Source organism: Periplaneta americana, chromosome 12 (assembly GCF_040183065.1).
Source record: "Periplaneta americana isolate PAMFEO1 chromosome 12, P.americana_PAMFEO1_priV1, whole genome shotgun sequence".
Lineage (NCBI taxonomy): Eukaryota > Metazoa > Arthropoda > Insecta > Blattodea > Blattidae > Periplaneta > Periplaneta americana.
In genome coordinates this window covers 174,336,997-174,353,754 of record NC_091128.1, presented here as the reverse complement: position 1 = coordinate 174,353,754, position 16,758 = coordinate 174,336,997, and the positions used below count along the sequence as shown (strand labels likewise).

Genomic DNA, 16,758 nt, shown 5'->3' with positions numbered 1-16,758 from the left:
TCACATTTTGCCTCGCGTAATGGTTTTCAATCTTTTTTTTTCTTTCTTTATCTTTTTAGAAATTAAAAAAAAATCTCTGCATGAATAAATAATTGAAGTTGAGTAGGATTTGTGATTTCTCAGTTGATTAGATGTGTCGCTCTCCTGTTTCAAACATCTGTCCAGTTACTGTTCATAAGAGAAAACATCATCTCTCTCTCTTTCTCTGTCAGCATTACTATCTGATAAGCTTAGAACAAAGCTCATCAGTTTTTCCAAATTTCCAATATTAATATTTTTTACTTTAACCAGGTCAGCATTGGAAACCATTTCCGCCAAACATTGACCTTCTATAAAGACTGCACATTTTAATGCATCTCTGGAACGACAAAATTCATCATGTAAATCATCTTCATTCACGGCAAAATGAAATGTTTGAAATAAAGCTTCTACATTATGAAAAAATAAAGGAATAATAATAATAATAATAATAATAATAATAACAATAATAATAAATGATATAGCCAAACCACTCCATTAACGATGGCTGTGCGTGTAATGGACAAAGAACTATTCTGAACACAAGTTCAAAAAAGACATCTCTGACGATAAATGCATGAAGGACGGCGAACAATAGGACATGCTACTGAAGCTTGTCGTCTGACTGCAGGGACAGAATACAGAAAGAGGCACGATGCCAACATCTTGCAGCACCAACATTCGTCTGTTCGGCAGTTTCTTCTTAGCCACTAGCCCAGCCAATTCCTTTTGCTCTTCCTGATCACTTTCAGTACTATTCTTCCTTTACCCACTCTTTCTTCCACAGCTTCAATTCTTATGTTGTCTGTTCATTTCAAATGTTCCACTCTCTTCCATATCCTCCACACTTCAAATGTTCGTCGTTGTCCATGTTTCTGCTCCAAACAACTCCACACTCCACACAAAGCACTTCACTACTCTTTCTTAGTTTTTTCAGAGGTCCGCAGAAGATGCTCCTTTTTATGCAATAATAATAATAATAATAATAATAATAATAATAATAATAATAATAATAATAATAATAATAATAATAATAATATATTATATATTACTTACTTACAACTTACTTACAAATGGCTTTTAAGGAACCCGAAGGTTCATTGCCGCCCTCACATAAGCCCGCCATTGGTCCCTATCCTGAGCAAGATTAACCCATTCTCTATCATCATATCCCACCTCCCTTAGATCCATTTTAATATTATCTTCTCATCTACGTCTCGGCCTTCCTAAAGGTCTTTTTTCCTCCGGCCTCCCAACTAACACTCTATATGCATTTCTGGATTCGCCCATACGTGCTATATGCCCTGCCCATCTCAAACGTCTGGATTTAATGTTCCTAATTATGTCAGGTGAAGAATACAATGCGTGCAGTTCTGTGTTGTGTAATTTTCTCCATTCTCCTGTAACTTCATCCCTCTTAACCCCAAATATTTTCCTAAGCACCTTATTCTCAAACACCCTTAACCTATGTTCCTCTCTCAAAGTGAGAGTCCAAGTTTCACAACCATACAGAACAACCGGTAATATAACTGTTTTATAAATTCTAACTTTCAGATTTTTGGACAGCAGACTGGATGATAAGAGCTTCTCAACCGAATAATAACACGCATTTCCCATATTTATTCTGTGTTTAATTTCCTCCGGAGTGTCATTTATATTTGTTACTGTTGCTCCAAGATATTTGAATTTTTCCACCTCTTCGAAGGATAAATCTCCAATTTTTATATTTCCATTTCGTACAATATTCTGGTCACGAGACATAATCATATACTTTGTCTTTTCGGGATTTACTTCCAAACCGATCGCTCTACTTGCTTCAAGTAAAATTTCCGTGTTTTCCCTAATCGTTTGTGTATTTTCTCCTAACATATTCACGTCATCCGCATAGACAAGAAGCTGATGTAACCCGTTCAATTCCAAACCCTCTCTGTTATCCTGAACTTTCCTAATGGCATATTCTAGAGCGAAGTTAAAAAGTAAAGGTGATAGTGCATCTCCCTGCTTTAGCCCGCAGTGAATTGGAAAAGCATCAGATAGAAACTGACCTATACGGACTCTGCTGTATGTTTCACTGAGACACATTTTAATTAATCGAACTAGTTTCTTGGGAATACCAAATTCAATAAGAATATCATATAATACTTCCCTCTTAACCGAATCATAAGCCTTTTTGAAATCTATGAATAACTGATGTACTGTACCCTTATACTCCCATTTTTTCTCCATTATCTGTCGAATACAAAAAATCTGATCAATAGTCGATCTATTACGCCGAAAACCGCACTGATGATCCCCAATAATTTCATCTACGTACGGAGTTAATCTTCTCAAAAGAATATTGGACAAAATTTTGTACGACGTCAACAAATGTGATATTCCTCGAAAGTTACCACAGTTGGTTTTGTCCCCCTTTTTAAAAATAGGTACAATTATGGACTCCTTCCATTGTTCTGGTACAATTTCCTTTTCCCAAATAGCAAGTACAAGTTTATAAATTTCGCTATATAATGCACTCCCACCCTCTTGTATTAATTCTGCTGGAATTTGATCGATACCTGGAGACTTGTACTTTTTCAGATTTTCTATCGCAATTTCTACCTCTGAAAGCGTGGGTTCGGGTATAAATGGCTCAGCAGTTTGTATTTCAATTTCGTCCCGATCATTTCTATTTGGCCTATGTACATTTAGTAGTTGCGCAAAATAGTTTTTCCATCTGTTTAGGATTGATGGAGAGTCTGCAAGCAAGTCACCATTCTCATCCTTGATCACGTTTACCCTTGGCTGATATCCGTTCTTAAATTCCTTTATACCCTTATATAAATCTCGAATGTTTTTATTCTTACTATTTGTTTCTACCTCATTCAGTTTTTCCTTCAAGTAACCTCTCTTTTTATTCCTAAGTGTACGACTTGCTTCCCGTCTTTCATTGAAATAATTATCTCTCTTCTCCTCAACTGGATCCTGTAAGAATTTCAATTTTGCCTGTTTCCTTCTTTCTACTACCATGCAACAATCTTCATCAAACCACGGTTTCTTTTTCTTAGTTTCATAATAACCTATGCTCTGCTCAGCTGCAATTTTGATACTATCTCTGATATTTTCCCACACGCTATTAACATCTAATTCTTTCTCAACTTCGTCGGAACTTTCTAAAGTGGCAAACCTATTCGAAATTTCGACCTGATAATTTTGCTTAGCTTCCTCGTCCTTTAATTTCAAAATATTGAATTTAGTAATATTAACTTGTTGCTCTACTCGCTTGGCTACTGATAATCTTTCTCTTAATTCTCCAATCACCAAATAATGGTCAGAATTACAGTCTGCACCCCTGAAAGTTCGAATATCTACTATACTAATATGTCTCCGTTTATCTATCAAGATGTGATCTATTTGGTTGTGTGTGTCAATCCATCTGGAGAAGTCCAAATTACTATTATTATTATTATTATTATTATTATTATTATTATTATTATTATTTTACGTTCTTACTTTTAAGGAACCCGGAGGTTCATTGCCGCCCTCACATAAGCCCGCCATTGGTCCCTATCCTGAGCAAGATTAACCCATTCTCTATCATCATATCCCACCTCCCTTAGATCCATTTTAATATTATCTTCTCATCTACGTCTCGGCCTTCTTAAAGGTCTTTTTCCCTCCGGCCTCCCAACTAACACTCTATATGCATCTCTGGATTCGCCCATACGTGCTACATGCCCTGCCCATCTCAAACGTCTGGATTTAATGTTCCTAATTATGTCAGGTGAAGAATACAATGCGTGCAGTTCTGTGTTGTGTAACTTTCTCCATTCTCCTGTAACTTCATCGCTCTTAACCCCAAATATTTTCCTAAGCACCTTATTCTCAAACACCCTTAATCTCTGTTCCTCTCTGAAAGTGAGAGTCCAAGTTTTACAACCATAAAGAACAACCGGTAATATAACTGTTTTATTGTTCTAACTTTCAGATTTCTTGACAGCAGACTGGATGATAAAATCTTCTCAACCGAATAATAACACGCATTTCCCATATTTATTCTGTGTTTAATTTCCTCCCGAGTATCATTTATATTTGTTACTGTTGCTCCCAGATATTTGAACTTCTCCACCTGTCCAAAAGATAAATTTCCAATTTTTATATTTCCATTTCGTATAATATTCTCGTCACGGGAAATTTTTTTATTTTTTTTTTATTTTATTTATTTATTTTATAATAACATATACATATAAACGTTACATTAAAATACCCCATGCAAATCTCGTGTTCGGGGACAGTTCCGTTACATAGATACACATACTTTGTAGACAAAATACTTAAGAAAAAAGCTCACATAAAGAGTATAATAAAATTAGTGAATAATAATACTAATAATAACTGAGTGAAAAAAGAGACGATGTTTAGATAATCATATACTTTGTCTTTTCGGGATTTACTTCCAAACCTATCTCTTTATTTGCTTCCAGTAAAATTCCTGTATTTTCCCTAATCGTTTGTTGATATTATTATTGTTATTATTATTATTATTATTATTATTATTATTATTATTATTATTGTGTGCTTATTAGAGTTATTGCCTTGGTATCTGAACATCCTGCCAACATGAAGAAACATATCTTAGGATGATGGCGCAAAAACATCGAACGAGGTGCAAAAACGCTGCCGGATGCAACGTCACTGCGCTTCCGGTCTACGATCCAGCAAGCATGGATACCGCACGATCCAAAAAGTGGTCGCTCTTATGTTCAAGCCATGTTCCCAGCTTAACAGCCATTCTGCTTCGTCTAGTTTTTTTTCCGAGTATGAATTCTGCACACGCAGAGCACACTGTTTGAGCAAAGGTGTAGAACAGCACAATGCAGTGAAGTTTGTCGCACGTTACTTCAACGAAATCGCTACAAATTCCAATATATTGTGCCTGAACAATGTCAAGATTTTATATGTAGCTTAAGTTTTTTTAAACTATTCATTTTAAAAGGGAATTTAGCACAATTGATGTCAAAAACAGAAAATGTATATCAAACAATGAAATAACTTTAATAATTAATCCCAGTTAATAATTAAGTTTAATCAACTATTATTTCATTGGGTAACAAATATCATTAATTGGGTTTTTAACTCATAAATAAATACAACATTAAATAATTAACAGGCCAATAAAATTAATAAGATTGTTATGGCCGGTTTTTCCAAGTATTGTTAGAAACTTTAACGACTGTTAAACTCTAAACAGTTTGTTAATTAATAAAATTGTATGTTTTCAACACCAGTTTGGTTTAAGAGATTGTTAACAGATTGTTAATTTTAAATGTAGGATTTCGGGCAGTTAACTCGTTTAACAGTTAGTTAAATATGGCCGACGTCTCCACAGCTGTTCGAACAGAAGTTGCGAAATTAATATTTTGTGTCTCTCTGTAGGGAATGTTTAGCATATGACTGGTAATATAACATTTAAAAAATACTTTGGACTGTTTAAACACATCAGTGTTATTTTATTTCTTTCGTATTTCGTATCCATAATAGCAATGAGGAAATATAACCTTACTTTGTAATTATTATTCAGCACGTCACCTACAACTTTCATTTGTCAACTGTTTGTTTATGGAGCGTGGCCTACTATAACAAGTTGTCATTTTATGCAAGTTTCAGGACTCACTCTATTATATAGAATTTAAAGATTAATTTTAGCCAATCAAAAATTGTCTTACATGTGTAGAATCATTACCAACTGCTGTTGAGTAGTTAAAATAGTGCTAACAGACGTTATAGTTAAGTGTTGGTTATCTTAAACAAAATTATGTTGAACAAATGGAAAATACATTAACAAAGCGTTAAAAATAAACAGATTGTTAATGTAACATTCGTTAAGCAAAATTAAACATTACTTGGACAAACTGGCCATTAGTCTGTTTTTCTTAACATGAATTCAATTGTCTTTTGCCATAACCTAACATAACTATTAACATGAAAAATCTACATTCGAATTATTTGGAGAGACGAGGCGCCTCTATTAATTTTATTGGATTGGGGGGCGACGCCCCTGGCTGTAAAAGTTGAGGGGGCACGAAGCGCCTTGCCCCCAACCTGGGGTTGTCATAACCTGACTGAAGGAAACCGGAACAAATAGGCTATTGAAACTGTAACGTATGTTAGGAAGGTGTGATCACGCCTAACATACAATAAATTAATTTCATTCAAACAAAAATAATTAAATTGTAGGCCTATATAGATGATCAAATACTATTATTTTTATTTTTCTATAGAGTCCAAATATTTGCTCGCCATTTTATGGGACTGATCCACTGACATGACTCATATTACGTGGAAATTTTTTACATCATCTATCTGTCAAATACAGTAAAATTCTGCTATTATTTAGTGTAAATTCAGCTACATCCACCACGTGGTGTTTTTTAAATAACAGTTTCGTACTTGTTATATATTTTTATATCTAACATAAACCGAGATTTTAGAGCGTCTTCGACTATACGGCGCACAGTGTGTAATTTAGCGAGTCTAGCCGGCCAAAAACCATTTCTCGAAAACTAATGGCTCAATTTTAATAAAATTTAGTATGTACCTTCAATTATTGAAGTGGATAAGTTTTTAATAATGAAAATGAAAATAGTAACTATTTCTACTGAAAATAAAAATAGTAATATTGTAAAAAAATTCGATTCGAGTGAAAAAAATAAATTAATGTTCATAATGTGGAATTAGTGTTCATAATGTAGAATGCACTTAAAATTGAAAGCGTAAGGCGAAGGAATATTGCTACATATGTTACTCGTTCGGACGTCAGATGCCTCCCCATCAGAATCTGTATCCTCGCTGCTAGTCTCTCCTTCGCAGTGGCGTAGCATGAAATTTTGAGCAGGGGAAGCTAACTCAAGTTGTCTTTCATGTACATATGAGAAAACGTATTACAAAAATACAGTCTTAAAATAAATAGTAGTCAGTGTCAAGTCAGCAGTCGAAGATTGGTTGGAACTTCGTAAGTAATACCAATAAGGCATGACCTCAAATGATACGTAGTAAAATATGATTTCACGGTTTACACATCCTATCTCTAACAAATAGACACGGTCATTTGTTTTTTAAATCGCACTTTTGTTCGTAAGTCAGTCTTGATAATAGAATTGTCCTAAAAAATTCAAGTAAATTGGTGTCAGGAACTGTTATTTCACTCATTATTTATTATATCAGCCACAATGCACACTAACACTTCAACTGAATAAACCCTCACGAAAGGGATAACTCGGAAACTTTCAATGTAAAAGCTAGCTTTTTCCGTGCCTTGCGACCAGGGTAGTTTAGTAGAAAGGCATGGAAAATCTGCGGGGTGGGTTACACAGAAGAATGAGTGAAAGAAACCAGTCTGCTTGGAAGCTGGTGTGTGCAGGCTTCTTGTTTACTGCTGCATCACAAATCATCCTGAACTGCCGCGTCACAATATTTAACGCATAAATATAAACTCTATTAAAATTAATAAATAATTTTGTTCATAAACTGCAGGTTTATTATGAAATTATTATTAACTGGGGAAGCTGAGCTTTTTAGCTTACATTGACGCTACGCCACTGCTCCTTCGACAGCACCGACTAATGGAGGCTCGGAGACAACTGCAGCATTACTATTGAAATCGACCGCGATTTCCTCTTCTTAATTTCTTTAAGCTGGTGATGTAAGGGTCCAAAGAAATAAGTAGCCTGAGTAAAAGATCGGTATTTGTGTCTTTCTTGATGTTTTTCTTGCGAAGACTTCTCTGAAAAGTATAATATAGTATTTGTTCCTCGTTTCCTGGGCTTCCTCAGATAGTTTGCCAGTAAGTATAATAGTGTCCTGTGACCTTCTGTCCATGAGCCAAGAGTTTGTGAAGGATTGTAGGCATATAATACTATTTGTGCAAGCATAAATATAATTCCCTTGTCTCCCTTGCATACATGTGAAGTGCCCGTTCATCAGTAGGGGAGACTGTTATACCTTTAAACACTTTTCACATTTTATCTTTTTTAATTTTGGGAAATGAAATTTTTTAAATGAAAAAATGCTTGAAAGAATTACTGAAGATTCCTTTACAACTTCCTGTATGTATTTTCCTGTTTTACAGATCTACTAAGGATGGAAAAAATAAAATGAAGAGATATGTAATGTGTTCAAAGGTACAACAGGATCATGTACCTTGGAACATACCCTCTTGTAAGTTGGAACACATGGAATATAGGTGGGAATATAGCTGTAAAAACTGACAAATATATTTAAAATGTATTTGCAATCATAAACCAGAGCAGGCTTCTCTGATTTAGATTTTATTTCCTGAAGAAGCAATAACTGCTTCAGCAGCTTTCTTCAAGACATCCGAATCAATTGGGGACCTCTTTAATTCCAGACTTACTTCGTGACATGACCTTAAAATAAAAGAAAAACAAAAACCGATAGTATCGTGTAATTTGGAACATGTTCCATGGTACAAGATGTTTTGTGTTCAAAGGTACAAGAGGGTGCACGTTTAAACAAATATGGCTCCGAAAACTAGAGAGTCAAATAAATCATGGAAATTAAAATATCTTGTTACTCACCAGATGATAGGGAACACGCCGTACTTGAAAGATATTAACAAATGCATTCTGGTTTTGTGTTAGAAAACATACATCAATGAACGAAATGTTTACTTTTGGTACTAAAAAACTACTTTTGTCCACGGAACTCACACTTTGCAATAAATCAAACTGAAACTACGACTAGAGCTACTTAGCGGCTTTCTCTACAATCTACTTCAGTTTGAGTCCTCTAGGTAGCAGCAAAAATTAAAAAAACAAAAAATGTTCAAAGGTACACTATGCTAAAGGTACAACAGTCTCCCCTATTGTAAAACCGCAAGAAAAAGGTTTCTGATATATTACGTGTAAACGACTTATTAGATTTCCATCTATTCCCGTAATATATGCGAAAGCGGAAACCTCCCTGAAAAATCTTCTTGCGGTATTTGCATCGTTTTTATTGCGACTGCTTTGTTTTATCATGTCAACATGCTTGAACCTATCCTACATTCAATGTTTCGCAATAAGTAAAACGGTGGATCTAAATTAACTGTTGCAAGATTTTGTATTTCCCTTAATTCTTTATATTGATTTGAGGTCAACTGTAGATCAGTAATCAAAGCGAGATCCTTATTAGGTGATAATTGTTAGTCGTTCCTGCAAAATAAATTTTTACGATTTTTTTTTCCATTTTGTCGCACGTTGGAGTAATGCAAGTGAAAGCTTTCCTACAATATTGGCCGCATCTCTTTTCCTAGAAGTTCTGAAATTCATATGGGCAACAGAAAGCTTTTCTTCTGGCGATTTTTCTTTAAAATGTGGACTAGTTTTTTTTTTCCGTTTTGATCTTTCGCTCAGTCTCCGAAAAGTTTACGTGGACGTCCTCGAATGCTTGTACTGGCAGAATCAAATTGGAATTATTCTGTAGTAGATGGCAACGTATTATAAATTTTATTTTCAGACTTTGCATTTTGGTTGAAATATAATATTTTAAGACATTTTTCTCATTTCTGCTGTATTTTTCCCACCGTAATCGAATTTTCGAGCATAGAAATTTAATTCAGTTTTTTATTGACTGTAAAATATCTTCAGAGTAATCTTTGAGACCAAAATGTTCAATTATATTTGAGAATTTCACTTTTCTCTCGCTCTTGTTCCACATCTGGAAAACAGCTCTCCGGATTACGGAGCGCATGGGTCTGAAAATAATTAATAGCTACTCTGTATGCACCTGTTTGCAGAAAAAAAAAATCACGACGTCGTATTCAGAAAAGTATAATGAATATCTCTACAAAATTTTATCGAGGTGATAGAGGACTACACCTTTTAAAAGTCAACTCGAAGTCATATAATAAGGTAAAACTCAAACTCTTTGCACATGTTTATCCAGACACTTATTCTAGACAATAAGATAATAATTTTTGTCACGAAAATCAGCTTGTATGTAAGTACATACCTTCTTATAATATACCCACACTCTGCATTAGAAAAAAATACTGTACTAACTTCACCACTTTGCACCTGCCTCTGCAGCGTAAATGATCTTATCACAGACATGCAACTTTCGCTCTGTTGTGAGGATCCCCTAACAGATGTAAGCATCTGTCTACACTTGGATAGTATGCTTTGGAGTGTTATAAACACGTCTATGTAAGAATTTAGCATTAAAGATAGGGTGTGAAAATTGATTTTTGGCCGGCTAGCTGCTTGAAATTACACGCTGTGGGCCGGCACAGATTTTATGTATTTAAAAAACGGGACATTCCCAGTTTTCCGAGACGTATGGCAACCCTACTCCCCCCCCCCCCCTGGAAAGTCGGCATTTATTACAAATTAAAAAGAGATGAGCTCGGGCTGAGTTAATTCTTGACGTTGCTTTACGCGGTTAGGAGCATACCTGGACTTGCGTTACGGAATGCGCGCTGGTTCGAGTCCTCATGGGGAAGGAATTTTCTCACGAAATTTCGACCAGTGTATGGGACCGGTGCCCAACCGGGACGCTACGATAGGTAGTGAAATCCGATTACGAAAATCAGCTATAACGGCTGGGGAGTGGGACTACACGATACCTCTGTTGTGGTTGGATGATCGTTCACCTCTGTTGAGGCATGTGGACGTGAGGCCAGCAGTCGGCCATGGCCCTCCATGGGCTGTCGCGCCACGTATTCTGATTCCATACCGTTTACACTCTGTATAAAATAATGTTATAAGATGGTTCTTCCAAAATGTCAACTGTTTTAATTCCAAAACCTGCTAATTTTCTCTAAAAACCGATTTTGACCCAATAACAAAATATACATATATCATACAGTGTGAATCCAATGGCAAAGTTATTTTTTGCCATTTCCTGTTATTTGTCGCTGAAAATGATATTTAAAGTATGATTTTTTTTCAAAAACCTTCTATTTTATGTTTCTCAGGCCAAAACCTTCTACCTTGTATATATTTTAATTTATAAACTATAAAGTTTTCTAGTACACTAGGTACATGGAATGGTAAAAAATATCTATAAGATAAAAATAAACACGTATTTTTTTTTAAATTGGCTCGTTTATTTTAAAGCTCCCTGTAAAATAACTGAAATTGAAATAGCTGGTTTTGGAATCAAAGCATTCACTTTTTTTGTCATTTTTTTCAACTATTTACTGTACCACCACCACCACCACCATCATCATCATCATCATCATCATCATCATCATCATCATCATCATCATCAAACTATCATAGAATTTGGTCGTATGACCCATTCCGTCATCCAGAAGTCTATCACCCTTAAAAACATTTCGGCCTCAGCCCGGTTTGAATCCCTCGAACATCGTTTCCAATGGTTAACCACTAGACCACCGAGGAAGAGATGGTCATGGTAATGGCTAGGTTTGTAATGTTGGGAACCGATTGGGCACGTTACGGTGGTTTCAAGCTAACCATTCGTTCACCAGTCAGTACTCTAGCATGCATAAACAGGTACCAGCTGAATAATAATGCCGAAGGTTAAAGATTATGAAGACCATATTTTTGCAATGGAATTTGGAGAGTGTTTTGAAGTAAATTATGTAATACAAACATACGAGGTGACAAGCGATATTATATATATATATATATATATATATATATATTTACTTACTTACTTACAAATGGCTTTTAAGGAACCCGAAGGTTCATTGCCGCCCTCACATAAGCCCGCCATCGGTCCCTATCCTGTGCAAGATTAATCCAGTCTCTATCATCATATCCTACCTCCCTCAAATCCATTTTGATATTATCCTCCCATCTACGTCTCGGCCTCCCCAAAAGTCTTTTTCCCTCCGGTCTCCCAACTAACACTCTATATGCATTTCTGAATTCGCCCATACGTGCTACATGCCCTGCCCATCGCAAACGTCTGGATTTAATGTTCCTAATTATGTCAGGTGAAGAATACAATGCGTGCAGTTCTGCGTTGTGTAACTTTCTCCATTCTCCTATAACTTCATCCCGCTTAGCCCCAAATATTTTCCTAAGCACCTTATTCTCAAACACCCTTAACCTATGTTCCTCTCTCAGAGTCAAGTTTCACAACTATACAGAACAACCGATAATATAACTGTTTTATAAATTCTAACTTAAAGAGAGAGAGAGAGAGAGAGAGAGAGAGAGACATTATAACACAAGAAAAGAAAGGAGGAAACTCAAATCCACTAATAATTCTATGATAATTCTTCTGCACATAACGAAAGGTACGTAAATATATATCTTTGTAATACGATATAGCGTATATTTACTTTTAGAGCTGTCCAGATTTGTTTATGTGAACTTTGTTATTCGCGCAATCGATAGCAGAACCAAGTCAATGTCCTCGTACTAGCTCACGTCCCGGTCCCCAACATTACAACCCTAGTAATGACAATGATGACATTGATGGAGCGTTTGACACTTGTGAAAATGGCCTGAAACAAGGAAGCCTGCTGAAACACAGTTTTTATTGGTCACAACTTCCGACTTGTACCCGCCGGAAATTGAACTCAAACTACTCCTTTGCAAAACCGATGCAGTGTCCATTATGTTAACAGTAAACTTTCAAGAATATTCCAAAAACAATCGAAAGAGTGCAGCAGACAGCCATACATAATTATAAAAGCATCTTCTCGAGATTTTTACTAGAAATTGCAAAAAAGTGCAGGTGTGCGGAGGGAACTGTAAACTGCTGCCATGGAGACGGAAGTGCGCGGCGCGACGGGCGTGACGGTTGACAGTCGCGGCGCGTGTCAGTGCGCGCAGAGCATGTGGCAGTGATGGTCGTGACAGGGCAGTCCCTGCTGTGCGCGGCCCTCATGGAGGAAGAGGAGGGCCTCGACGACGGCACCCTGGAGCAGGACTCGCTCGAGGTGAATGTGAAAGCATCACAGTGTAGTGATAGTTCTTTGCCATTCCGTGTGTTTTCGTGTGTCTAGCCAGGATAACCTCAAGATCACTCAAAGGTTCGCCGCCATGGAGAAAATGAAAGCATGTCGGGAGATGGCATCATAGATGACGATAGCAGCGCTGGAAACAAACCACGTAGTCATCATAAAACCATATTAACTCAATAATCTACCAGGCAATCCGCGACTGTGGCTCAAAGATTAAAGCGCTAGTCTTCCATCCAAGCTGTCCTGATTCGATCCCCGGTCAGGTCACGATGGAATTTGCAGTGGGCAAATCAGACGTTGCAAAGGGTTTCCTCGTGTACTCCCGTTTCCCTATATCAGTCCTTCAACACTCTCCACCTCCCCCTTACTTCATAAATCAACTTTAATAGTTAAAAACTGGCTGGAGTGAAGTATTGTAGATAGTATAGCTTCCCGATGCCGATATGAATGAATTATTACATTATGACTGAGCAGCTACCCAGGGGTAATGTTGGTAGAGAACAAAAGTGGACAAACAAAATTTACACTAATTTTTTAATCAGCAGTCCGAAGACTAGTTGGAACCTCACAAGTAACACCAATAAGGCATCACTCATGAGACAACTAAGCCAGCAGATAATGGGGTAGGTTGGCCAGTTCCTTTCCCCCTCCATTGCATAAATCGCTGACTAGCTACATATTACACTAATCAGACTTCAGATGCATACAAACAATTATTGTTCTTTCTCTGACACACATTGTCAAATGAGATGTACTGCCTGATAATAGATGTACGGCTTTAGAAAAAAGTTTTGACTGATCATGCGCACTGCCTCCTTTCTTGGACTTAAAGTATCTGTACAACAAAACTTGATTTTAAGACTGTACATATCTGCCAGAAAGTCAATCAGAGGTAAAAAAAATAACAAATACAAAACACATCACAAAGAATACAAAAAAATGCAATAATAATAATAATAATAATAATAATAATAATAATAATAATAATAATAATATGTCAATACGAACAAATCAAACACATAATTACAAAACAATAATAGCCTACAAGACAAAAACACAAATACAAAACAACGCAAATATAAAAAAAAATATGAACACGACTCACAACACAAATACAAAACAAAACACTTTAGAACACTATAAATGCTTTGATATGTGTCAGAGGAAGAACAATTGAAGGGTTCAGAGCCATAGTGGGCCAAGCGCCATATATTAAAAACGGAGAAAACAAGGGTTAAAATGAAGTGAGTACTATAACTTAATTAAACATATAGCAAGTAATATAAAGTATGCACGTTAAACTATGTATGTATGTATGTGTATTTATTCACACTGCAATGGGTATATACCCGGTGGCAGTGGGAACTAATTACACTCAATAATGACAATAATAAAATTATTAATTATATAATTTATAATTTATTTCAAGAAATAGTCTGCCCAGGCATCCTGGGTTGCCAAAAACACAGAATAACACACATATAAGAATAGTAATGATTACAGTAAGATAGATGAGCCAAATTTAAATGTGAACTAGGAGCTTAAGTTTAAGAAATAATAAATTTGTACATATATATGTAACAATCACACACTAACGAATAGAAAGGGGGGGGGGGTATTATGATATTCCGTATAAATGATTTTTCAGAATTGCCACAGACCCTTTAATGGTTGAAGTAATTATTTTTGGAATGATGTCATATTCTAATTTGTATCTTAAAACTAAGATCGAACTAAAACCCACGAGTATATGTTCATATCTGCACAAGTACCTTTCAACATTACACTCATTTCGCTGTCAACTCACTCACTGCACTGGAACTACGACACATTTCACTGATTCTATCCTGATTTCACTAACACTTCAAAAACATTTCACTGTTCAAATTCTTTGCACTGTCACTATAAACTATAAAGCTTCCCTGACAGGAACACGTTTCACTTACACAGCACACTTCACTGACACGACATACTTCTTCACTGATACAACACACTTCACTGACACAACATAATTCTTCACTGATACAACACTTCAATAACAACATATCATTTACACCCTTTAAGTACTGTGTATAATTACCGTCTATTAGTAAGGTCCTTAAGCCTATTTTTAAATGCATTTTTGGTTGTTGGTAAAGCCTTTAGTAAGTCTGCAGGTAAAGCATTCCAGTCCCTGATAGTACGATTGAGAAAAGAAAACTTTCCAGTGTCCGTCCTCTGCCTTCTTTCCCTCAATTTATATATAAAAAACTAAATGATATATCAATGTACATTAAACTATGGTATTCGCTTAACTTTAACCCTTGCTTTCTCCGTTTTTAATAAATGGCGCTTGGCCCACTATGGCTCTGAACTCTTCAATTGTTTGTATGCAACTGAAGTCAGATTAATGTAATATGTAGCTAATCAGAGATGTATGCAATCGAAGGGGAAAGAAATTGACCATCCTATCCTATTAACTCCTGGCTTAGTTGCCTCATGAATGATGTCTTGTTGGTATCATTTGTGATGTTCAGACCTGTCTTCAGACAGTTGGTAAACAACAAACAAACAAATGCTTTTCATACAACTTATTTCATACATCTCATTTTCGTGGCTACAATATTTTGTCTGGGCGCATGCAATATTTAGTTCACGATAACTAACAGCGACTGAGTCTTAACATTACTACTAGACAACGTTGATTAAGCGCGAATGGCTCGTGGGCGGCTAAAAGCCGCGACCCCCATGAACTAAGTCGTATGAAAAGGAGTATTAACCACCCTTAGCACTCAGTTGGAGTTAGTACTAGAGGCTTACGTGACACTTATAACGCTTACACAGATCTTAACTAATTTTAGCACTTATGAAACGCTTAAACACTTCGAACACTTACACTAAACTTATTTGCACAGTTTTCGCAGCACTAAACACTTCCTACAAGCACAAACGAAGCTGCTGAACACAAACGAACAGCAGGGTTTAGAACTCCTGGCTCTAGAGTTTATTAGGTTCTCGTTCGAAATTGGGACTTGGATCTGTTGGGGCTGTCAGCATTGGATTCATGAACGCCACCCAAACCGCCTACCCGACTTGGAAAATCATCGCATATACAGGAAGCACAAAGGGCCAAAGCCAACCTAAGTGCAAGGATCCGTTCTGTGTCTGATACTCGAAAAGCCAAGGCAAAACCAGGCAAACAAACCAACCTCCATCTAATTAAACAACCAGTCAATCCACCAACTACTAGGCCTGCTAACCAACTTATCAAGCATCTAATGAATAGTTAGGCAATAAACCAACCAATCAGTTAACTATCTAACCAACCTATCACAGATCCAATAAATTAACTAGCTAAACAACGGACCATCCAGCTGTGGTGTAGTGTAGAACAGTCTTTACTTTTTAGTCACGTGAGTTGGACCCTTAGGTCCTGGCGTCGACGAACAGCAGTAACAAGAATCAATAGTCAATAGATAGATGTTTTATTCTGGTATAAATGTTACAATTTTAAGTGGACTTGCCTGAAACAAGATCCAGGGAGAAATCACACAGGGATACAATGTCCCTCCTCTTTTATAATATTGGGTCAGGATGTGATACAACCTTTCGACCCTTTAATTACTTCTTTGAGAAATAAAATGTTTTCTCAAGGGGCGACAGCCTCGAAGGGAATTAGGCATGCTTAGAGTCGTGTGAAAGGCTATGCCACCCCCTCTCACCACATATGTACCTTGAAGCAAAACGGATATTTCCTGCAAGAAACTCTATTCTGAGGGTTGCTTTAACTGCGTGCAGGAAGAGTTCATTTTACTTCCTAATTTTACATGATACATTGT

At 36.4% G+C, this 16,758-nt stretch overlaps 1 protein-coding gene across 2 annotated transcripts in view; it reads left to right on the top strand.

The window, feature by feature from the left end:
• Positions 1-16,758, top strand: part of Phlpp (PH domain leucine-rich repeat protein phosphatase) — a 142,985-nt gene that overhangs the window by 34,305 nt on the left and 91,922 nt on the right. Inside the window, exon 1 of one of the 2 annotated variants that reach the window (XM_069842613.1) lies at positions 12,807-12,916. The exons of the other annotated variant lie outside the window; for it this stretch is intronic. Within the exon in view, the coding sequence (XP_069698714.1) occupies positions 12,824-12,916 (93 nt within the window). The 5' untranslated portion in view covers positions 12,807-12,823. Of the gene's footprint in view, positions 1-12,806; positions 12,917-16,758 lie in introns of those variants that run through there. 2 annotated transcript variants of the gene reach the window in all.